Source organism: Chrysoperla carnea, chromosome 5 (assembly GCF_905475395.1).
Source record: "Chrysoperla carnea chromosome 5, inChrCarn1.1, whole genome shotgun sequence".
NCBI lineage: Eukaryota > Metazoa > Arthropoda > Insecta > Neuroptera > Chrysopidae > Chrysoperla > Chrysoperla carnea.
The window spans coordinates 43,978,610-44,005,444 of record NC_058341.1 but is presented as its reverse complement, the minus strand read 5'-3'; the positions used below and the strand labels follow the sequence as shown (position 1 = coordinate 44,005,444).

At 27.2% G+C, this 26,835-nt stretch overlaps 1 protein-coding gene across 1 annotated transcript; it reads left to right on the top strand.

The window, feature by feature from the left end:
• The first annotated feature begins 22,372 nt into the window (after positions 1-22,372).
• LOC123300468 (cardioactive peptide) lies at positions 22,373-26,612 on the top strand. The gene is made up of 4 exons (XM_044883045.1): positions 22,373-22,478; positions 24,371-24,465; positions 24,844-24,919; positions 26,231-26,612. The coding sequence occupies exons 2-4, from the start codon at positions 24,376-24,378 to the stop codon at positions 26,509-26,511; spliced, it is 447 nt and encodes a 148-aa protein (XP_044738980.1). The 5' UTR covers positions 22,373-22,478; positions 24,371-24,375; the 3' UTR covers positions 26,512-26,612.
• The last annotated feature ends 223 nt before the right edge of the window (positions 26,613-26,835 follow it).

Sequence of the window (26,835 nt, the reverse complement as noted above, 5' to 3'; positions counted from 1 at the left end):
GAAATTTACTTCTTATATCTATGTAAAAATAAATTTTTATGCGACTATAACACTCACTCTTACATATAAAAAATCTTCAAGTATTCAATTAATCGTCTAAATTACACGAACAATTAGGCGACCAGTGCATCGGTAGATTTTAATGCCTGCCAAAAAACGTCAGGCGTATGCGAAAAATTAAGTGGTTACATTTACATTTCTATTTAAAGAATGTAGAAATGATTACAATATCTCGTTATAATTATATTACTATACCCCTAAATTACAATATTTTATTTATATTATATTTATATATTCCAAGCGCTAAACCACTTCCCGTAGTTTATATAAATGTCCATGGGTAAACCATATATGTTTTTCTTACTTACAAGTCAATTTCCAAAGAGCCTTCGCACTATATAGGTACTCCAAAAGTAGGTATGAAAATTGAATTCGGAGAGAAGCAAAAAGGCTGTATCATTTTCGGTAAAATTGATCGTATTCGAATTAAAATCAGTTAAATATATGAAAAATAGCAAAAACAAATTTTTAATAATGAAATTTTTCAATTTATTATAATTCGTAAATAATTTCAAAATATTTTTTATTATAATTACTTAATTCTAGTTTAATTTTTAAAATTTGTTAAATAAAATCTATTTTTCCCCAATTGTAAGGAAAGGACTATACTTTTCGCTCAGATATGTATGGTACCTATTGTTATTTTCCCATACCATTCAAACGACTGATTGTGCTTTCATAAATTCGTACGAAGCTATTTCTTTTAAACGGAAGAAAATTATTTTCAGCTAAACTTCAATAAAGGTACCTACTTGCTGACTAATAAAAAATGAACAAATAATTTCAAAAAAAAAACGACTATGTAAAGTATGAATTAAAAAATCAAAAAACTCGACTGCATAGAATAAAAACGAACATTTTTAAAAATAAATAGGAACTTATAAATCATAAATCCTCAAATATAACATGTAGTCGAAATGTCGAAAGCTTAAGTGCATTCACAGGTTGGAAAAGAATGCTGAAAGCCTTTTACTGTAAGTTATTATTTAGAATATTTTTAGGATATATCAATTTTGTTATATTACAAATAATAAATAGCGTATAATTGACTACAGCATATAAAAATTCGTAAAAAAAAAAACTTCGATAAAACGAAAAGAGAATTAGTGCCTACAATAATTAATTTTACCATTTTTTAAAACATCAGATATCATTTACCGAAAAATTGAAAAGTACAAAATTTTGCATACCTAATTAATAATTCATATTTTTTCAATTAATAAAATATAAAAATAAATAGATATTAATTACAAATTTTTATAAATAAATTAAGCACATAATAATTAATATTACATAAAATCACACCAGAAGTTTATTAAAACAAAAACTGACACAACGAATAAGTAATAATAATTGTTAATGTATGAAAATTTCATTCAAAAATTTTATTAATTGAATATATTTATAACAAACAATAACAAACATTTAAAGTAACGGATGTTTCATAATATCACGGCACAAAATAAACAAAATAGTTCTTATAAAAACATATCCGTAAATAATTTAGTACTGATATACTGAAGCATAAAAATATTTTATTTAAGCCGTTTCGAGATCTACCAAAGTGAAAGTGTGAAAAATCTGCAATTTTGCCTTCTATTTAATGAGTCTTCAATACGTCTTCTGTATAAATTTCATAGAAAAAACTTTTATCAATATTTCTCTAATTTTAAGCTTTATATAATTATACCAAAATAAAAAATTTTCTCAGTCTCATTTTTTAATAAATTTAAATAAAACTGTGTATAAAAATGAAAACCCGACATACACCTAATCAAAAATAAATACAAAACTTAAATCCCTCTAAGTGTTATAACTATAACATGTCATTTATTTATATAATGTGGTAATTATAACACTTAGAATAGTGAAACGTGCATTTTTTTTTTTTATAAATAATGAAAATGATACTAAAAATTCAAAATTTTATTTATCAACTAATCATCCTTGTATATAGGTATTTTGTGGAAAATCCGTATCGATTCTGTGTACGGTTAATGAGAAATTTACCTTTTTTTTTGTAAAAAGAGGATGATTGTTTCTGTGTGATGATGTCGGCAAAAAAGCTTACAGCCCAGAAAATAAAAATATAGAAGAAATATACAGAGACTTAATATAGAAGAATATAGAAAAAATACAGAATTACGGTCATTACAAAATGTGAAACCGAAATTAACGCATTATCACAAAATAGGCGTTCATTTAGAAAGGCCAAAGCAACATAGGATATGAACTAGACCACAGTCTAAAGATATATGCCTTCAAGATATAGTTCTAGATACTAGGTACTTAATCGATTTGAAAAATTATTTCACGTATAGAAAATTTCAATCAACGAATAACATGAGCTGTTTTCAAAAAAATTAGGGCTCCGCACCAAAATAATAAAATCGACAAAATTGTGAACAAAACGAGGATAAGGGACGACATATGAAATGAAGGTTGTAACACAATAATCTTTGTATTTAAAATTGAAGTAGCCCAGCGAAGCTAGTGATTCATAGCTAGTTTATGATATAAACTCAAAAATTTTGATGAATTTCTTGAAGGCTAACTGGTTAACACTTGGTATCTAGAAAAAAAATCTTTAACATCTAGTTTCTCGGTAAAAATTATCAGAGACATGTTTATATGCACATTTTTTTGTTTATTTTGAAATAAAGAACATACTCTTTAAATAGTGCCGTGCAATTGTGAAACACTCGGTATAATTAATTTATTATACACCGTGTCCGTTTATAATATGATTTTAGTTCATTAATAATAAACTGTTTTAATTAATCAGCATTTATTAGAAAATTATTAATTACTTGCTATTATAATATTATTTGTACACATTAATTAAATTACTAAGCATTAAACTTGATAAAATTAACGCATTGTAATCGTATTCATTCGATAATATTACCGATTTTGTTTTAAAAATAAATTTAATATAATATAATTCATTATCATTTATACTTAAAATATCATATAAATCATGATATATAATTAATTTTATTTTTAAAATCACTTAATCAAAATTTTAAAATTTGATTAAAAAAAATTATTTATGATTTTTTTAATGCAAATTTTCGTCATAAGTCTCTGTGGAATGGATTCTTAAGTCAAATAAAAAAAAAAGAATGGCAAAATTTCATTTGATACGTCTTAAAAATTTACAATCAAATACTGCAAAACTAATTTTAAATGTAATTATTTTTTATTTATTGTTGTAAAGTTGAAAGCCATAAATTATCATGTCGTATTTCTGGAAAAATCCAATTTTTCAATTTATTTCCTCGGGTATAAATTAATTGGAAATATAAAATGGTAAAATTTCATTTAAGCCTTCCTTAATAAGCTATAATCCATATCAATAAAAACCAATAACACAAAAAATTCTTTTCATCTTCATGGGAAAATTTCTGGCTTAAATTATATTTTTATTAGAGGGCTGAATCCAAAAGCAATATACATTTCCTTCTATCACATCAGATTTACGATTTTGTATGAAATTGAATTGGATTATATTAGGGATAATATTGACCCCTGAGCTTACCTTTTTGTCTTTAAAACTTCTATTTCTTCTTGATACTGCATCCGCATGAGATATCACAAACTTACCAGAGGTAGGTATCGTTAATTTGTTGGGACATGATCAACTGAATATTTCCAAGATAGCGAGGTTTCCTCTTGAGTCGACATCTCCCCTATTATCTCCCTGAATACCCCGAATTTTTCAATTTTTTAAATGAGTTTCACAAGAAGACTTGGCGTGATAGAAGTTGTTACCCAGTTTCAGTGGGTAAAAATCTATTTGCTGTGTGCGTAGTAATGGTAGAGACAATAAAATCGATGCCAGCGCTTCCAGTGAAAAATTTTGGCGATAAAGGAGGCTGTTATGACTAATTTGCAATTCTTTACATGTTAATCTTATAGAAAATGTCAAATTAAAATTATTGAAAAGCACTAATTAATTAAACTTAATGCATTAAAAATTGTGAAAATAAGAAATCAAATTGCACAAATAATATTTTTCAAATGTTAATTATCATAATTATTTAAATTTGTGAGACAATAATATTAAATTTTTAATGTTAGTCATAAATGCAATCCATACAATTATATATGCATCCATACAATTCTATAATTAAAGTAGTGTATCGTTACCATGGAAACGCCTCCAATAAAACTCACGCACGGTGCGAATAAGAAGTCTATAAAAAAACCTGTGCAGTTATTTAGTTGCAAATCTATTACTCAATACTTTAATAAAATATATCAATAAACACAAAATTAGTTTGGAATGAAATTTATTTTCAATAAGCTTATTAAAATTTTTGACTCTTAGCATCACCGGAATATGAAACTTAAAGGGAAAAATTATAAATTGTAATAAAATTTATTTTACACTTGAATTATCTAAACTCGAATTGGGTGAACAATGCACTTTATACGAGATTATTATCCTTAAAAGCATTATTATCCTTAAAAATTATAGAATATTAACGAAATACAAATTTTATAGGATATTAACAAAATATTTACGAAACATTACACAAAATTTGAGATTGGATTTTTTATTTCGTTTACTTTATAACAATTAACATGTTTTGACTTTTATGCCAAATTTTCTATATAGCTCCGGAATATTTTGTGACAAAATTTTATAAAAAGCCCTTTTCAATCGTCAATCGCAGTTTTTGAATTCAGAATGGCTGGAAATTTGAGAGGCTTTTACAACTCTTCCATGTTGTGCTTTAACAACTTTTATACCTAGGAAAATTTTCACAGCCGGAAAGTTTTCTTTCAGCTAGGACGATATTCAAGCAAAAAATTGAATAAAAATACAAATAACATTTTATCCTAATTATTAAATTATCTTCTTATTATTATAAGGCCTTCTATAAGTGAAATCTCGGGCTTTAAAAATTTTCAAAGAGAAAAAAGTTGTAAGGCAACAATGTTTCTGGATGTTCTAATAATGGTTGACTTATTATTTTGAAAATTTTTTAATTTTTCCTGAAAATTTAGAAAGCATAAGGTTTAATTTGTTTAATCACTTTTACACCGCTATGATTAAAATATTAACTCAATTTATAAGATTTTAATTTTTTAATAAACCAATGAGATTATTATGCTAATATTTAATATTTAAAAAAAATTCTTACTTATCATAAATAAATATATTTCACCATACAAAAAAATATTTTTGATTTTTAATTATACTAAATTATTCATTACAAATGAAAATGAGTTTTCTCAATATAATCCTTAATTAAAATAATAAATTTTTTAAAAATATTAAATTTACCTATACTTAATTTGCAGCAAAAAAAATGATCACCAAAAATTTTAATATATCACACGAACCTTAATTTATTTAAACAATTCACTTTATTTTTACAAATTAATTTGCAAAATAAAAACTTGTACGTTCAAAAATCCAAATTTTATATTTTTTATTGTTTAAAATATATCATTTGTCACGAATTCACGATCGAATCGCCAAAAATAAAAATTCACTTTAATTTTTCACAATTTATTCATTAATTTTTTATATTAATTCACTTAATTAATGAAAATTTAACGCAGTATTTTACTGTCTTATAATTTCAAAATAAATAAAATTATTTTTAAATATTTTTTCGAATTTAATTTTCCACAATTAATAAAATATCACATAAATTAACATTAATTAAAATAAATTTTTATTAATTATAGTAAAATTTAAAGGTTTATCACTGAGCTGAATTTAATTTTATTTAAAAATAATTAATATTTAAAATAAATAAATTAGAATGATGTTTTTATCACATAATAATAATATAGATACTAAAAGTTGATCTTTTAAAATCTGGTATGCATGTTTATGTATAATGTTATTCAGGAGAGTATCCAGTTTAACATCCACTGTAACATTTATGAATTGAGGAGGAATATTATATCGTTATGGGAATGAGAGACAAAGGTGAACAGGGATAACAATATGTTTACTAATAATGATGATACCAAACCATAGAGGAGATAAAGATGACTATAGGAGATGATACACACAATATAATATAGATATGATCACGATTGGTGATATGCTGCCTGTTAAAAGGTATATATAACGAACAATATAACATTGTTTGCTGAGCTTTTTTTGTGTTGGGAGAGGGGGAAGATTAGAGTCCTATATTTTGTTTGTTGTTTAATAGTAGGTAGATATCATTATATATATTGTTGTATTATCTCTGTGGAAGTGGATTTATCTTTCTTATTTTAATGGTATAAATCTAATTTAATCTATTATTTGTTTTTAAATTCATACTTGAATAAGATATTTTACCTTAAGGCAGAGACGTAGCTCAAAGAAAGCAAATTCCAGAGTAGGTACTCATCTTCCTATACATATATAATATCCATGTAATTGACTCAACTCCGGATCTACGTCGCTCATCTCCAGATCTGACGTTCTCTATCCCCAGCGTTTGAAATAAATTTGTGGAAAAAATAAAAACCCTTTAATAAATTAGAACTATTTAATATTTATTTGATAATAATTATATAGCACTGAAAATCGTTCGTAGGTTTGCAAGAAGTACTGTAGGTATATGCATGACGTAAAATTGCTGTTTTCATACCCTTGTATCTGAGGAACCAATGAAGCAATAATATTGAGCTTTCGAATTTAAACACAGTATGTTACAAGGACGCAACATATCTAACGTCATGTTTACGCATTTTATAGTTTCCGAGCAATAACTGTTTAAAATCACTTTTTCAAATATCTAGTACTAAAGTACGAAAATGACTGGTATACATTGATCGTGTGAGTTTCTTCTTAGTACGTATTTGTTAAATATTTTCCTTGGAAAATTTTTAGTAAACAAAATTTTGCCTTTATTAAGAAGCTGCTTTACTTTAGACCTTAAAAATACTTTGATTTTTCTAATTTAAATTTTGATGTTTAATAAAAGTTATGGAAAAATTATTACATCTTATCATTTGCGGAAGTATCAGGAGAGGAGTTGACTATTTTCTTAGCTTCTCCTATAAAGGTAGAGTGGGGGTCTGAAGTCACCGTAAATTTCTTAATGTAATACAAACAAAAAAATCCGTTTTGCGCTACTAATTAAGGATATATGAGCACGATAGTGGGGACACAAATTTAAAAAAAACTTATATTTTCCATTTTGATGGTGAATTATGTTATAACTTGACAATATATAACACGAAAAGTAAGAATAAAATTTTTCGATATATGAAGTAATTTTCAAAATATCGAAAATTGAAAATTTTGTTTAATTATTTAGCTTTCGATATTTCGAAAAGAAAGACAGATATTGAAAATTTTTATTCGTATTTATCGTCTACATTCATGAAACTATCACAAAATTAATCATCAAAAGTTGAAAATAAGGTACAAATAATTTCAACCACAAATCTACTTTAAACAGTATATTTCTTCTACTACTTTGCTTTTTATGGATATTTTGAAATCGTTAAACTCGTTGAGCTAAAATAAATGTTTAAGGTGTTTAATGAGCGGATATACCTCTTTATCTTCAGTGATGTAATTATAATTGACCCATGGATGGGAGAGGGTTTACACTCACCAATCAAGCACTCGAACATATTACTCCCATAAAAAAATGATTTATCATATCTTATATTATATTATAACTGTGTAGCTTCAAATTAAATAAATAGATTATAATTTGTAAGTAATAATTTTTTTTTAATTTCTTTTAAGCAATGAGAGGTACATGCCCAATAAACCCCACGATTCCGCCAATGTTTGTTTATCTTCATAATATAAGCGTATTTAAAACTTGGCAAAATATTGACGATGGTGGAAACGCAGTGAAGTACCTTTGGTATATGCATGTAGTAAAATACATTGACAAGTTCAAATATAACGTTAGCAGCATTATTGCTTAACTTAAACTATTTAGTTTTTCTTATCTTTTAAAATAATTTATAGAGTAATCTACCAATTTTGACCTAATATTTGTTAACGTTTGGGTTCCAGAAAATGTAACACAGCGTGATGAAGATATCTCCGTTGCTAAATTTTTTATCATAATTTCTATTGGCCATTAGGGACAACGATTTTTATGTGGAATGAAAAATAGTAATAAGAAAAATGGTCAATTATTAAAAATAAGTTGAAATAATATTATAGATACTAGAAATGTATACTTCTTAAGTATGTCTGGGAAGTCAAAAGAACTTGGTAGATCGTAGGTGGTCATTGTTTTAAATGTTTTTCCTATTGAACTTTTTATTTTGACTTGAAATAAAGTCAAATTAACAGAAAATTGGAAAAATGGTTATTGCGATTTTCAGGGGATTTCGTTTTGAAAATAGAAATTTTTCGAAATTTATCGAAATTTTGCGAAATTTTCTGTTAATTTTACTTTATTTCGAGTCGACTGGTGAAAATCCTATCTTTCTAGCATGTATAGAACAGAAAATCTTTATTGTTGGGTGGTTTTTCCCGCGCTCTCTTAACAATTGACAAGCAAGCACTTAAAATTCAATTAGGCCAAAAACTTTTGATGGATGTTGTTGAGTAAGCTTTACAGTAGAAATAAAAGTCTTATACATATTAAAAATCTGATTTTTTCGTAGAGTTTTTGAGGGACAAAAATCGTTAAAATCCCATTTTTTCAAATTTTACGAATTTTTTACTTGAAGACTGGATGGCTAAGAGAAAAATGTCTAAGAGATAGATATGATAAAATTTTTCCGAAGCGATTCGGTCAATATTTTTTTTTTTTTGTTAAAACAAATTTGTTTAAACAATATCAACATGCTCAATGATGGATTTTGCAGGGACTAAAACGAAACCAAACTAGAAACTTTAACGACTACCTTCCTTAAAATTCTATAAATTAGAAACTAAATTCCCAACAAATTTCCATTCCAAATAAAATAATCCTTATTTACTTCTCAACAGATTTACTTTATTAATTAGACCATTATCATATTACATTTTTCAGAATATTAACACACGCAGCATAGAACAGAACGAACATCGCATTCTTCTAAGATAAAGAAGATATGAGAGCAAAGCGTGGTGGAGTAATAGAACAAGCATATTATACAATAACCCAGAGTTGATCGTTTATATTATAAATGTCAAAAGCGTTGAGGGGTGGAGCACCAAATTCAATGAATAAGTGGCTTGAGTGTGCCCTGTATAACAAAACAACATCCCTATACTAATAGGGATGATTATGTTATTATCATTGTAAGGACACACCCCAAAACAGTTATGATTATGTACATATAGATAGATAGAGGTTATATTTTATTATAACCCATCTTCCTCTAATATTCTTTAACCTAATAAATATTTTATCTTTGTCACATTTATATGTAAATATTATTTATTTTCTCTCTTACACTTATACATGTACGTATATTAGATATAATGCTATGATGAAGACACACCACCTGGAATGAAACGTTTTGAAAAGTTATGTATGCAATGTTTTCTCAAAAGGTAGGTATGATAAGGTAATAAAATCTTTAATGTAATTAAGATATTAAATTATTATTAAGTTGTTCAATTTTAAGATTTATTATATAATATAGGTGAATACTTAATAAATAGGGTTTTCCACTCTACATCTTTATGTTAGGGTTGTACAAAACACATCAAAAAAAGCACTTTTGTGTTTCTATGACACGGCCTTTTACTAGCAAGAGACCTAATAGTAGTATACCTTGCTACAATACATTAAGGTACCGTAAATTTTCAAAATTAAATTTTTTTAAAAGAGAAAAATAATTATTTATTTAGTGGTAATACAAATCTTATAAACTTGTCACATTTAAGTGGTTCTAGAACTGAAAAAAAAGTTAAAAAACATAGGTAATGGACTATCTTAGGAATCTATTTGCCCACGAATATTTAACGGACTGTTGATTCTTATTTCTTATTGATCGTATGCAAGATCAATGAGATCCATGGTTACAATCTCGTATATATTACTTTGTTTACACAAACATCCAATTGCCCTCAAAAAAGGGATTTAAAAACGTCTATTAGTTGTTGTTATTTCTTCTCCACATTTTATCATTTAAATGTATGAGCATCCTCATATAACAGACAGTGGACTTCCGGTAATTCGGTCGTATATATTTCTTTAATTACACCTCAGTTACCTCAGAAAGTGGATTTAAAACCGTCAATTATTTGTTGCTATTTCTTCTCCACATTTCAGCATTAAAATGTATGAGCAACGTCATACAAACTACAGTAGACTCGGTATTTCGGTCCCTGGCTAATCCGACGCCCCTTGTAATCCGAACAATTTTTTTTTTAAATAAATTCGCATAATTTTGCACACCTTTATTTGAATACTTGTTTAACTTTTCAAGATATTTGAATAAAGCAGCAAATATTTCCTACACATTTCAAAAACAATTGTAAGAATAATACCTGCAAAAATTGTGAACTACAGATTTAGTGCCATCGGAAGTGGTCAATTTTCAGGACTTTGATCTATCTACTATCTATATTTGTCAAGCCTAACATAAGGTGAAAACGAGTAAATGAAGATATTTTTATGAACTGATGCGGAAATGAGTTGATGGGTGATGCAGGATACTTTGTAACTCCGTAAATAAGGTTAAGCTATGAAGAAAATTTTTATTAAACTTAAAATACATAATTAAGGCCAAAAAAATAATATTAATCACAATGATATTGATATCATTTTAAAGTTTATTTTATACCATTTGTGCTTAAATTTGATTTTGGTCCTAAAGATACCGTGGCTGACTCGCATGAAGCGTAATCTATTCAAGTCGTGTATTTGAACTTTTTTCAAGCAGTTAGGATCGTATTCGGGCAATATCACAACAAATATTGATTTTTAATTAGTCTTATTTGTGAGGTTTATCGCCGTAATCTAGTGACGTAACATTCCTCCACAGAAAATAACCCATACCTATAGGTATGAAATCACATAAATGGTACAATTGATGAAGATTTATTATTGCTTAGGTCTATTTTCGGTGGAATAAATTATGTAAACAAATTGACTCCCAGTGAATTTTGTGTGATTTTCGCATCATGGATACTTTACACATCATTAGTCAGACACGTTTCCATTTTGCTCAAAATCATATTTTAACACAAATAGCGTAACATTAAGTTTCCAAAGATTCCAAGACCATGGCAATTGATATAATTTTCACTGCTTTAATTGCTAATTCAAGTTAATTAAAATTTTTTTATGAATGGTGGAAGCGCAAGGAAGTCAATATGTATATATTCTGGAAAAAGGATATCTATTTTATAATAGCATCCCCGAAATTGAATTTTTCTAAGACGAAAATCTAATCTACAAGGCATAGTTTAATTTAAATAGTGCTTGTATTGGAAAAATCTCTCGTGCGTCGGTGAGTTTTCTCAAATAAGTGCTTATAATGCGTATACATAAAACTGCTATACAAACTCTGAACGTTTTCGTTGATTGTAAAATAACTAAACATAATTTTATAGTAAACTTATACTATAAATTATTGTTATCATTGTTAACGCCCATTTGTATCATCCATGTATTTACAACGCATGCGTTTTATTATATGAAGGCGGTTTATTTATTCCATATATATCTCTGTCTCATTTGAATTTAAAATATTCATGAATGAATGTATTATATAATACTTTGTAATACAGGTACAGGTGATTATTATGATTGCAAACTTTATAAATATGCACATTTGTATAAGTTTGCTGGGCACATGAACAAAATATGCACGGCCATCTAAAGATATCCGACGCACTTCTAGCAAATTGTAAGCATAAATCTAGCCATTCAGGGAGGACCAGTCAATGCAATTTTCCTCGCCAAAATAAAGGAAGTCTACGATAATATAGCAGCCGAGAACTCGCGTTAGCTAGACTGGAATATCTTTAAAAATTTGGAGTTATTCCGTTTTTTTCCTCTTCAACTAAAGTCAGATACTATATTTTTTTTCATATCATGCAAAATCTAAAACTACCTTTCTTTTACGTTCTGGTATAGTGTAATGTAAAGAAACAGAATTTTTCCATATTTTTAGCGTTTTTTCAACTTGCCGATCTGGCTACCACTTTTAAAGACAAAGTGCTATATAAAATCTTATTATGCTCATTAGAAAACTTGTACTTTTTAGTTTTTTATTCTATTGGTAAAAAATTTTTATCGGCCCTTTCCGCTTTGTACTAAGGGTTTCTATATTTTATGGGTCCTAGTTATCTTAAATAAACCAAAGATTATTTTAAAAGATACAGGATTTTAAATCCAGAAGTGTCAATTTTGCTTGGAAGACGAATATCTTGGTTCAAAAAGTTCGTACGGAACTTTTGTACCTTACTTTTAAGAAAAATAAATCAGCTTTCGAGTGGTTTCAACAAATTTGTTGTAAAATAATTTCAAAATTTTGGTAAGCTTCTAAACTTTATATAAAATTTGCTGATAACATTTCTCATTCTTTCAACTCTCTGCGTAAAGCGACATGGGGTGGTTTTTGGGCAACAGATTTCAAAACTAGAAAGTACAAGTTTTCAAACGAGCTATTGCGGCTCCAAGTACGGCGATTTTTCGGAGAGATTGTTTTAAATTTTGGTAAAGTTTTAGGTTAAAAAGATTTTTCTTTAATACTTTGGCTGTACATATAAACATCCAGCTCAGAAAACTGTTAGATGGATATTCTTCGAAATATCTCCAGAATCGCACTGAAATAAAAACTATTCAAACGGGATTTTGATGATATCTCAAAAAGTACTCATCTAAACGTCGATTTGAATAGAAATCATTTTGTGAGTAATTTATACCTAGAAAATCCAGTCTTACTAGACAAAGAAACAATCTAAAAAGTAAAAGTATCAGTAAATTATATTAATGACTCAAAGAATACTCCTGAAAGTTTCATTCAAAGAAATTTTCTTTGAGTATATTCTGAAAGGCCTTTCATATCCTGTTTGTTCTGGAGTCCTGTGTTCGAATTCCAACAATTATGTTGATGCATATTTCACATCTCCTAAAATTTGTATAAAACTTAAAAATCAACTAAATAATTAAAAAGAGACAAATTGATAATCATATAAAGATAGGCGTGGTATATTTTGATAAAATTTCATTTTAAAATTTTTAAATGGTTCTAAATAGAATGAAATATAAATATATACAAATAAAATAATGAAGACAGAGGTAGAGGTATATTATATTATTATTAAAGATATAATAATTTAATTAATTAAACAAAAACAACAATAGATTTATACATATATATATATTCATTCTGTATGCATAGAGATATATATATAGTTATATTATATAAAACTTTTTTTTTCAATAATATTTGTATAAAGTTATAATAAAAATATTAAAAAAATTTAAATATATTAAAAGCGAATATTAAAACATGGTTTATTAATATTTAATATTTTTTTAATATTTCATAATAATAGGTTTATATATGCATACAATGTTTATATATTCAGATTTGAAAATTAAAATATGCTGCTACTAAGGAATGCATAGATTTACAGTTCTTTTTAAAAAATAAATGATAGTAAAAAAATGCTCTTAGTTTTTAAAACTATTATTTCTTTATATTATTACATGTTATCTGCGCTTCCACCATAATTAAATGCATTATTTTTATTATAAATTCGTAAATCTTGAACATTCTGATCAGGATAATCAGACAAACTAATTAAATTATTCTATTTTCATCGGTTCTTGATAAGTATGCGAAGAATTTAATCCGACGTTCGAAGTGATAATAGATACCAAGCTAATAAAAGCGTGTTAAAGTAGTATTTTCACAAACTACACTTTAGATAGCATTAGTAAATTTAACAACTATTTGAAAAAAAATGTGGCAATATGTATTATAAAACAAGTAAACCTTTTTCAAAACTCAATTTATATTTAATAGCAAGAGTTCTATAATGTTCTTTAATTTTCCCGCATGCATGTAAAAATACCAAAATTTTATTGTGAAATAACAATTTATTTTATAAAAAAAGTTAATAATAACTGCTTCCAAAACTTTTAAGTAAAATTAAATTATCATAGAAATTTTTTAAAGTGCTTTCAATAGCTGCTATATCTATTTATAACATCTAACATCTTAGTTCTTGATCAGTCAAAACAATTTTGGTTAAGCCTTTCGCTTCTGTTTGATTTTCAATTTTCGTAATAATATTACAAATCTAAGTTTCGTTTCGTAATTTTACAAATAAAAAAATCTTTGCGATTTTGTGATTATAATAATAACCAAAATATAGACCTAAATGATTAGGATAACAATATTACCAGATTTATGGTAAATACCTAAGCTAAATATGTGATTACCATACTTTGGTGTGATTTTACAAACAAAATTGTCTAGATTTTATTATCCCTAAAATATGGTAATTTTTAGATTAAACCAGAATATGTATATTACCGTAGAAATTTTTTAAATGTATTACTAATTTCTTATTTGTATTACTGGTTAGTGTAGGAAATTATACACCAAAGCAAAAAATATCCATCAGTTACAAATGTTTTAGATATCTAACATTTATAATGTTTTAACTGGTGCATACTTATTTTTTATTACCGTATTACCGTACACCATCCATTTTCGTTACTTCCCTGCACCAACACCAAAATGCATTATTTCCATTATATTAAAAAAAGCGAAAATGGAATATAATATAAAAAAAATTTAAGTTATCAGTCTTACAAATACATGTCTTTGATCACGTTTTCCTCGGGTTCTGTGTAAATTACGAAAATTTTGATTGGGTGCTTTTTTTATAGAAAATTTCATGTTCTTTAGATCAGATATATTTTTGTTTTCAAATAGTTTTGGATATATTTTCAATCTGAGCTTTTCTAAACATAAAAGGTCTAAAATTTTTATGTTGGGCTCACGTTAGAAATGTAAACTATTTAATTCTATAAACTTGAATTCTACTCATCAAACTCTATACATGTAACCAAAAGCTTAACTTGGATGCAAAAAGTGAAAAATTAAAGTCCAAGATGGTTGTACTACTATTTTTTTTTTCAAATACACTTTTTTATGATACTAGAAAGCTCAAAGCCGATACAGCGATGGGTTATGTTGAAATTTATGTTGGTCAGAATTCCAGTTTGAGATCGTTTTGAATTGTCCTAAGTCAATTTTTTCTTGAAAATAATTACAAATTAATTATAGTATCATTAACACAAAGTTTTTGGGTAATTTTATGCGGATGAATAAATTCGTTTTTCTTTTATACTGGAAAATTATTTATTTTGAGCTTTTGAACTTATGACGGCAGAATGGATATGTATCAAAAATTTTAAGTGAAACTTAAGTATATATTTGAACAATCAACTATGATAGTAGGTATGATAAAATTGTCACATCTGGCAAAACACCCACCCTTTATACCTTTTAAGATAAAATTGAGAAGACTTTTTAATTAAGCTATTTGATACGCAGGTAGATACACATCTGGATATTTATTAACAATAGATATGTAGATAGTTATAGATAATCGTCATAGCATCATCAAAAAGACCTAGAAACATCATCATGATATGTTTAATCAATATCTAAATAATTAATTCCGATAATTTATGTTCATTATATAGCATAATATATGAAACAGTATTTACCTAAATGATTTATTTTATATGTATTACCTGTATCTACAAAGTGACCAAGTAACTCATACACATATTCTGATGCACTAACATTAAGAATAAGATATAACTTGAGTTGCTTTCAGGTTAATTTATCTCTGGATCGCAAATAAAGAAACCTCTAAAAAATATCCCCAACATAAATAACTCAATAGATATATTGGACCAATGAATCATTTAAAAAATTTCAAAATTACGAAATTTAATATCAATAAGATAATTCCAATGGTTCATATTGACCATAATCTATACATATAAAATGCTTTGTCCTGAATGACTTACTGACGGGCTAACGTACAGTCTAAATCGCTGTTCGCAGAGATCTGAAACTTGGGGTGAAAAACGGAGGCAAACTTTGTATGGAATAGCGTGATTTCTTGGTCCAATCTACTTCGAAATAATCAGGAAGAACTTTTTGTTCTATAATTTTTTAAATCCGTAAATAGAGTAATTTTGGCTCAAAAAATACAAAAATCAGGTTTATTTGTTGATCAATCGAATATTTTCTATACATAATATTGCCCGAAATTCTAATAAAATGCTATAGATTTGAAGAGTTTTCCGGAAAATATGCGAATGTTTTATGTCTTTTTGACACTAGTGGAGTAAATAACTGATACACACTGTATCGTATAACAAATGTAACAATAAATATGAGTACATTTTGTATTAAATGTACTATTGAAGGAATTATCTATGATATGTATCATCAAAGATAATAAAGCTAACAATTTTAATGATGTCCAAGCAGCTTAAATCACGATTATAAACCAGATTTAGTAGTAATCTATTATCAAACATACACATATAGGTAGAATAATACCAATTTCAACAGAGTGATTTTTTTGAAAGTTTCCACTTTTAAAAGGGAATGGAAACTCAAAAACATGTATCGACTCGACACATTTTCTATTTTTCTTTAATTATATTTCACCTTTAAAGTTATAAAACATGCACTCATTTTGTTATGTCACTGAAAACTAAAACCCAACGTTAAACGTTAAAATAGGGGTGTAATTGGGTTTAGGTTGGGTTGCGTTTTTGTCTGTGATAGTTTCTACGCATTGCCATTTCCGAAATATAAAATGAATTAGTCATTGAATACTTGTTTTGTTTAGACCTATTTTACCACCTGAAATGCTTGATTTGAACAATGAAAATGAAAATTTGAAATAGAATTTGACATTGAATCTTTTTTGGGAATCTCTAGAGAGGGCAGCTGTCTCTATGTACCCCCACTTGGCGACGCCCTTGATCATGTCGTGAACAAAATATCTTGAAAAGAAAATTGCAAATAATCTAGAATAACTTTCATCCAAAAGAAAGTCGGCATCTTAGAAACCAATTCAATCGCAATCTAAATAGTATCCGAAAAAAAAAAAATTATTCTCATTGAACGATTATTTTTCGAAGGATTCAAAGATTTTTTTCAAAATAAAAGCTATTTGTAAAGAAAGTTTGGTGGTATATCGAAAGCTACCCTCCCATTCGTTAAATTAGTTCCCCCTTTTTGTATTTTTTTGGGTCAAAATTACCTCATACATGTGCATATTCATTAACCACATAATGTAAAGTTGGTATTACATATTTCAAAGGCATCAAAGTTATATCTTTAACCCCATTTATTTATCGGAAGTTATGAATATCTAACATCAAACTATGCCTATAAATAAGAATGACTTCAAATTAGCAATTGATATATATCATTTAAAAAAAAGAAACCGTGGGCAGCAGAGCTTCATCACTAAGGTTATATTTCTCCCTCAGTTAATGTTTTTTACCCGACTGCGCGACACAAAGGAGTGGTAATGTGTTTATCAGTCATTACATGTATATGTATATGTATGCGTGTTCTTTTCATACGCACTAGAGACCTAACTTGTGAGCTGATCTTGATGATTCTAATGTCAATTGATTTGTATTAATCTTGCAAGTTTCGCTGAAGATATGGCAGTAATGAAAATTCAACATGGCGATCATCAGACGCCATATTGTGAAAAAGAAAAAAATGAAATTCGACGAACTATGTTAAGTGGGATATCATTGAATAAGTATTTAAAAATTCTAACTATAAAGTGTAAAATAAAAATTATAATTTAAAAAGTCCTTTAAAAAATCTATTAAAATGTAGACCGGTAGCAATTTTTCAAATAATAGACCCCGACTGTTAAGTCGCTATGTAAACTACTGCACTTTTTTTCAGTTTTTATTTAATATAGTCGAGTTTTTTTATTTTTAAATTATTATTTTTCTATACTTAGATGATTTCTTTGTATTGAAGAAAAAAAATTGCCAAAATACATGGTATTTTTCAATGGATTTTTTACCGACATAATACAGGGGAAATAGGGCTGGAAAGTTCACACCTCCAAAAGGCATATCCTTGAAACTAATTCAACTATCATAATTCGACCATCTAGCTCAATTTGATAAAGGTTCTACAGACGTGTAGAGTGGATATCAAATTAAAATTGTTGAAATAATACTCCGTTTTAATAACATCAATTTACCGTGTAACCGTTTACATATCCGTTATAGTGCATAAGTCTATATTTTCGATGAAAAAAAATCGAATCATGTATCTAAGGGTGTAAGTAAAAACAAGAATTGATGTTTATTATGTAAGTATAAAATATCATCGATTTATGTTCGATTATGTTTCATTCTAAGAAAAGTCATTAATACAGTCAATATTCATACATATATTCCATATATTCATTTTCTATGTAATCTAGAAATAACATTTAAAAAGGATTGTTATACATACACTAGAAAATCGAAAAATTGATTACATATAACAGTGTGGCAATAATTATTAATCTTTCTCTTTTTTTCTTTTTCTTTTGGGTAACAGAATTGAATTTATTAGATTTCTATGATACTAAATTTTATCACATTACATCTAAAACTGTAAAACTAGACTTAATACCGGAACAAACTCTTTAATTTATTTCTTTAAGGTAAGATTTGAAATTTTATTTACCAATTAATCATCTTTTTATACGTCTTTTGTCAAAAATTCATATCGATTCTCTGAACGGTTTAAGATAAATTAACTTTCAAAGTCAGTGTTTTTACTTAAAAATGTTTTTAATTTTTATGCATACAGTTCTTAATTTTGGTATAATTTTAAAGCTTAAAACTTGAGAAATATTAATAAAATGGTAAAATTTCTTATCTAAATGGTAAAACATTTTTAAAAGCACTTGTTAAGGATGTATGAGCACGGTAGTGGGGGCACAAATTTAAAAAATATATATTTTAAATTTTGATGATAATTTATTTTATAACTTGACGATGTAAGACGAAAAGTAAGAATAAAATTTTTCGATTTCCGGCGTAATTTTCAAAATATTGAAAATTGAAAATTTTGTTTAATTATTCAGCTTTCGATATTTCGAAAACCAAAGTACATATCGAAAAATTTTATTCTTATTTTTCGTTTACATTCATGACGATGTAACAAAATTCATCATCAAAGTTGAAAATAAGATAAAAATAATTTCAACCCTTAATCTACCCTGCTCTTACATCCCTTATATGGACGGAGACACTTAGTTTTTTTCTTTTCTAATTCATTGCTAATATGTTTACTTTCTATTAAAAAGTTTTTTTTTAAATTTGTTTTCATTCATTCCAAATGAAAATTATCAAAAACTTCCAAAATATGTCGTTTTTTGAGATTCCTCCATAAGAGCCAATGTATTTTATATCGATTTTTAATGACTTTTTTCTTAAAAATTTGCTCGGATACCTAAGCTGAAATTTTACAGTAAAAAAATTTTGAGCCTTTAAATCAAACATTGTTGTCATGCTCATACATCCTTAACTAAAAATCCAACATTTATTACGACTTCTTCACATACCACCATGTAAAAAGGGCTATTTTTAACAAATAATTTAGCGTAAACCGTACAGAGAATCGGTTTGAAATTTACACAGAAGACGTATTAAATACTCGTTAATTGACACACAAAATTTCAGTTTTTTGTTAACACTTTCGTTTTGGTTTCGAAACACCTTAAAATGAATTTCTTGGCAATAATTTCTAAAACTTACTATATAATTTACAGGATAAATTTAATATAAATAAGATATACACATCTTTAAGAATACAAATGCACTCAATAATAATTGTAAACCAAAACTTATTTTTCGAGTATGTGACGCGTGGAAAATGACCTATCAACCCACCGTCTTTAGTCATCATCCCTATCATAAGAGAATATTCAATGTATATATATGATAAACCATGTATGTTAACATTATATACAATATTGGTGGAAGCGCAAATAACTGTATTGAACATATCATTTTTTCATAAAACTGCAAGTACCCAACACTTCCACCAGAATTATGAAATAATTTCATTTCATTTGTCTGTATATCTGTTCATGAGTTCTGATCTCCAAAGCAGTATTTATTACTATGCGCAAGCTTTTATAGGCAGCGAAATTTCAGTGGCAAAAACTAATAAATATAAAAATTCCCACATTTAATGATAACAATCGTTTATGTTATAATATACTAAGTACAGGAAAAATTAATAATTAATTCAAAGTTAGAGTAACAAAAGATCGATATCCTTCAATATGAAACTTGATGAAGAAAAAAAATAATTTTCCCGTTAAAGAACGAATATAAATAACGGTCCTTTGCCGAGAAGCGTTCTATAAAATATGTTTGTATATCCTCAGCTGAACTTTTTTCATTTGCAGAGGCTGTACAAATATTTTAATTTGCTATTTTGTCATTGGAAGTCTTTAATTTTGTATCAGGCTTTATTTGCCTAAGAGAGGGGCAAAATTGCAGATAAATATATTCAATATTTACCTATTATAGTTTAAAGTCTTTGGTAGCATGCAAAGCCAGGCAGCCTAGCAGTAAAAATTTTTTTTTTTTAATTTTAATTTTGGATTTTATAAAAAAGTTTTACGTTTTCTATCTTTTAAAAAATCTTTCTGGTAATAGCAATCAAGGCACCTATTCATTTCTTTTTGAAACAACAATCAATTTTGGTTTTTTACAATAAATTTCATTTTTATCCGAGAAAATTTTTGATTAGATTTTATGCTAAGGCTTATTAATAGCTAATACAAATTAATACCCATGAGACATTAATTTAGGGACATTTTGTTGATGTGTCATTAACCATCTAGACTTGTTGGTTTCGTGTTGACAATATATAAATAATGTGTCGATTGCACTGTTCATACTTGAGAGAACGAATGAATAAATATGTTTTTTTGTGCTAAATCAGTGTCGTTATTTTTATCTATACCTAAACATTTTTTCGCCCATATTTTTTTCGCCCATTATTAGTTCTGGCTATTTTGATATCTTACTATTTTGATTTTCTACTTACCAAGCGATCGGGAATGCTCAGTACTGGATTCAACCTTAGGCCTGTGAGGCCCGTGCCTAATCAGGGCCTCCAGAGCAATCTCATTTTTTTCAATAAAATGTTTAGAATAACCTAATGATTGAATTTACTTTTTAATTTACCTCAATATTAATTTTTTAATAGATCAAAAGGCTTTTATCAATATATTAGTCTTGATCGAAAAATACTATGGATTATTTAAAAAAAAAAAGAATGATGAATTGAAAAATTTGAAGGAAAATTTTTTTAACACATTTATGTTCTTCAATGTTTTCAGTGAAATTAATCTCATTTTACAATGTACAACACAGGTAGCTAAAATACAATTAGCTAAAAAAAAATATGCATAACATTAGCTTTATGTAGGTAAACTTTAATATTTTTGATAATTTATCTGAAATTGATACGAACGAGTTGAAAACCAAGCAAATGAACTCCTCAGTAAGTATCCTTATGTAGACTTAGAAAAAACATTGAGAAATGGAAATTGAATCTCTTGAAAATGAACGCAAGTTGGAAAAATTTTGAGATCAAATAAAAAAACTTGTAGTCATACACTAATAATAATTTTTTATTATTTTAATTATTTATTATAATATAGTATGTACTACCAAAAACCTAATATAAATTCAATTAATAAATGTATTCATTTACATTATCAACTTAAAGACACCTTAGCAGAATTTACGCTCGGCACAAAACATATGTAATATATTGCATTCATGGCATCTTCAAGATTTTTATCCTAATGTAAATATTGCTCTACGTATTTTTTTGAGCAACTCAGCTACAAATTGTTAAGGAGAAGATATTTTTCCACCCTAAAAAAGATAAACTTACGTGCAAGCATGACTTAATGCTCTTGCATTATTGTCTATCGAATATTTAATTTAATAAAATTTTATCCATAAAAATTAAGTAATATTTGTAATTTCAATAATCACTCCATTTGTGCTCCCACTTATTTGTAAAACTGTTTTATACATTATTTTCTAATCGGAAATGTTTTAACAATGATTACATAAGTATCTTTCATTCCAAAAATACTTTTTATACAATTTTTACGCTTGAACCGACACTGTTATTAAATAATGAGTTACACAATTTTTCCCCTTTTCATCGAAATACTCGACAACAACACAGTTTGAGTTCAGTATACATCAAGTATTACTTTGCGGTTATCGATATTCCCGGACGGGGTAAAGGGTACAATGTTTGATTTTCTATAAAAACCGTTAATTATTATAAACATTTTCTCATTGTGTACTTAGATTTTCTTAAAAACGGTATTGTGATTCAGAGTATACTATTATTAGAAAAATTACTTTTTATTTTTTTCATATTATTACTTCTGTTTTTGGTTGTTAAATACGGTAGGTAGTAAATTTTTTATGTTTACTTGAACTTTAAACTAGAAAAGATAGAAATGATATTTAAGCCGCTATTTGTATTATATAATCTCGCAAGAGTTTGATATTCTATACGCTATTCGAACATTAAGTTATTTATTATTTGCTGTTGAATATCAGATATTTTTTTAGATATATCTTAAACTCGCACGATCAATATTATTGAAGTAATATTATTATTGACTCAATTTATGATAATTATTATTGACTCAATATATGGTAAAATTCGGATTCCCTAACACAAGTTAATAATATTTGTCAAATCAAGACATAATTTAAACAATTATATAACCGAATCTTCAATTAAAATTAAATCGTTCTAGTTATCTTCAATATTTTTCTCATATTATTGATTCAGTATAAGTACTCCTCAGACGATCAATTAAGTTCATAAATACCTTCTAAAATCTAAAGCAAAACTCCGCAAATCGATTCATTTTATTTCGGAAATTTTAGAGCTAAAATGCTAAATTTCTTCTTCTAAATGTTCAATATTGCGATATTGTTTCAATAGCATTGACCATGTGAGGTCAACCTTAGAGAAATAAAACTATTTCCTCTATACAATTTCAAAAATCTTGCTTTTGAGTTTTATTTTTTAGTATTTATTGTTGCAGAGGGTAAAAAGTCAAATAAATAAAAAATTCAATTCACAAAATTCATATCAAAAGAAATAAGGAGAATTTATATATATGTGATAAGTCATTTTCAGGGAAAGAGTGTGTACACATGTATTACAACCCCAATTAATAAATTTAATATTTACTTTCGTTATTAGATACACTTGTTAAAGTGTTTTTGAGTGAAAATAATGTTTCGCTAAATATAATACACACAATAACTATAAGTACAATTTACACCCTAAAATAAACATGTTTAGTAGTTTTACAAAAAGGGAGAAATAAATTTACTACCTATAATATGCATTTTTATATTTTGATTCCCTTTACATTCTCAAAAAAAAATATATCTTGTTTTATCTACAAAATTAGCTCAGTTGTATCAAAAAAGCGATTTTAAAGTTTAATTTTCAGGTAAATAACAAAACCGTATTGAATCTTTCGATTTCAATTCGAGTAAACGTTGCTTGTAGGGATGTAACGGGGGTACCAAGGGAAAAGCAAATTAGGACAGCTGTCAATCCTGGGCCTGGATTTAGTTAGATTTTTTTAAACAAGCTGATAGTTTAATGAACTAACAATTTGAATCTAAACACCAGGAAATTTTAGGGTAGTCACATATACTGGATGATAGAAATAAATGTCACATATTTATTATACTTCCAATCTCAAGAAGAAAAAAATTCGTAGCGTATGAGCTGCGTTAGTTAGTGAATTTTTATTTCGAAAACTAAGTGTCTAGAAAAAATCACAAGAGACCTTTTTTGCTTAAAATAGATTTTATTTGGAAAAAATTCAAAATTTTGTACATTACGCAACCTCCCTGCTCCTTGTTTATCTGACGATTTTTCTCATTAGCGAACTTGACCTTTCAAACACCAAAACTCTTCTTGATACCAAATTTTATTCAAATCGGACTTAAATTGTCATACATAAACATATAGATACATATGTAGGTAGTATCGATGAACAATTTTTCAAAATTCCATCATCAGTAAAAAAACAATAGCTCCATTTTTTTCGGCAATTCGCTATTTATATTATATAATTTTAAGCTTATCATAAGCTTATCTTCGAGTTAAAAATATTTTTTACTGCACATATATTTCAGGTGTCCCAAGCAAGTGAAAAGCTTTCAATACTCCTGCTTTATAGTGGCTAAAATTAGTTATTAATTTTTTTTAAATATACAAAACAATTAATATTTTATTAATATAAAATTATTTTATATTGCAGATATAATGAAAGGCTTTCTAATACTATCGTGGACATTGTTAATTGTTACTTTTGTTGTTTTAAGTACAGATAAATCAGTATTTGGAGAAACAAGAGTAAGCTTTAAGTCACTGCTCAACGTTTAAATATACAATTTTGAGATAAATAACACTTATGAAAAAAGAGGAAATAATCATATCATAAACAAAATTACCTTTGATGATTTTTTATCAAAGGTAAAAATAAATGACTTACAACTTTTATTTTGTAATGACTCTTATTTATACAAATAATTTCAAACAAGTTTTAAAAGATATTTATTTTTATCTTTGACAAAAAACTATCATTATGGACTTGGACTATAAAATGAAGCTCGCAATAATCAATCAACGATTGCCTTTTTTCACGGATAGTGATATTTGTCCCACGCTGTATGATACATGCTTTGAAAATAGATAAGGTATTTATTAACATTATTCGCTTTTATATTTAAGGTCAAACGAGCAGCATTTATTGGAAGAGGCCCACAATTGGATCCAAAAAAACGACCATTTTGTAATGCATTTACAGGTAAATTTTTTTATTTTTATAAATTTACCACACACTGTTGATATTTTCAAGCAGAAATCCAGAAGAGGCATCGGACCATTTCCTTCATTTCTTTTCCCCTTGGCTGCAGACCTAACTAGGCTCTAGCCACTTCATATTACTGAAACATACCCATTAAAGGAATTTTAAGGCCACAAACAGAGTCAGGTAAATTAAATGCAATTAATATAATTCGCGTTGAGCACAAGATGTTTTCATTGCGCTCCCACCAATATGAAGGCTTCTGTAATAAGATACAAAAAAAACTGACAATCTTTAAACAGCTTGGCAGATTAGCCAAGAACTACCAACGTCCCAATGTTTGAAAAATTGGCATTGGAATCGGTAAATCTGATTGGAAATTGAGAACTTTAGCACAATATTTTTCTGGGGAAAAAAAAGTGATATTGATTCAGCTGAAAAATAGCAAAAAATAAATGTATAAAATTAACAATCACTGACACAAAAGCTTAAGAAGACATCATATATCTGCTTCTCCCTTTCCCGAAATTCTCTCGATACCAACTAACTAATAGAAACACTTTATACCCCGTATGTAACCGTTAGCAATTTTAAATTTCTATTTCTCAAACTTTTCACAATTTTCCTTATACACACATTCCAAGACAATAATATACTTATAGACCACAAGCCCATGCTGAAATATTTCGTGTGAAATGACCCACGAGGAAATATGGAAAAAAATGTTAAAGTAAGCTTAAGCACCATGGCGTGAGTTTTGCGCGATACATGTGAATACAGGTGAAAATATGGATGTCACACCCCTTGGTATCTCACCAATGCACCAGCAAATATGTACGGCATTGCTGGATACTAACTCTGCATAAGTACCTATTCGAAGCGAATTACATAAAAGTCGTACAGAAATAAACACGTAGGGCTTCGGAAATTGGCGGGAGGTTAAAAGTTTTTTTTAACTTCCGATTCCGAAATCACTGGATTAATGTAATCAGCTTCGAATACCTATGCAAAGCTGGTATCCAGCAACGCCGTACATATTTACTGGTACAGGGATGAGATACCAAGGGGTGTGACATTAATATTCTCACCTGCACTCAACTGTATAGCGCAAAACTGACAACATAGTGCTTAAACTTTTTTTTTCATATAAGATCATCTGTTTCCTGGTGGGTCATTACCCCCGAAAAATTTCAGCATGGGCTTGTGGTCTATTAATAATTAAAAAATTTTATTTAGAAATTATTGAAACACATGACATATTTTTGAGTAAATAATATTGTTTTGAAGTTTTTTATTTTTTTAAATCGAAAGGTTGTGGCCGAAAACGATCAGAAATACCATCTGCAGATCAAACGCCTAATCTGCATGATGAAAGTATTTCATCATTGTTGGATTTAAGTGCAGAACCAGCTGTTGAAGATTTATCCAGGCAAATCATGTCTGAGGCAAAACTATGGGAAGCAATACAAGAAGCAAATCAAGAAATATTACGTCGAAAACAAGAAAACGCTGATATAGGTAATAATTTAGTTGGATTAGGAAATGGTGGTGGTCGATGTGGGCTAGGTGGTAATTGTTTCATTCAAAATTAGTTGAGTTGAGCATGTTAATAATTAGATATGTATAAAGAAACTATTAGTAATTTTGTGATTATTGTGTTGGCATTAAAAGAAGACTACTTTTAATTTTTCATCTCCACAATTGTTCTACTTAAAATAAACTACTTTTGAATATTTTTACTTTAATTAAGGTATTTCTGCTGGAGAATATTTTTTATTTTTACTTTTTTTTAATGATTCTTTAAATAAAATATGCTCTTGAATAATTTTAATTAACAAAAATTAATGGTATTTTATATATTTAATATTTTTCAACTTCAAAATAATTCTGTTTTCAAATATTGATACTTTTAATGA

What these genes read in the sequence shown, in the direction of transcription:
- LOC123300468 (XM_044883045.1), top strand. Translation starts at nt 24,376, where the DNA reads ATGAAAGGCTTTCTAATACTATCGTGGACATTGTTAATTGTTACTTTT. An exon ending in CAGTATTTGGAGAAACAAGA is followed by an intron (nt 24,466 to 24,843) that starts GTAAGCTTTAAG and finishes TTTATATTTAAG; the next exon opens with GTCAAACGAGCAGCATTTAT. An exon ending in ATTTTGTAATGCATTTACAG is followed by an intron (nt 24,920 to 26,230) that starts GTAAATTTTTTT and finishes TTAAATCGAAAG; the next exon opens with GTTGTGGCCGAAAACGATCA.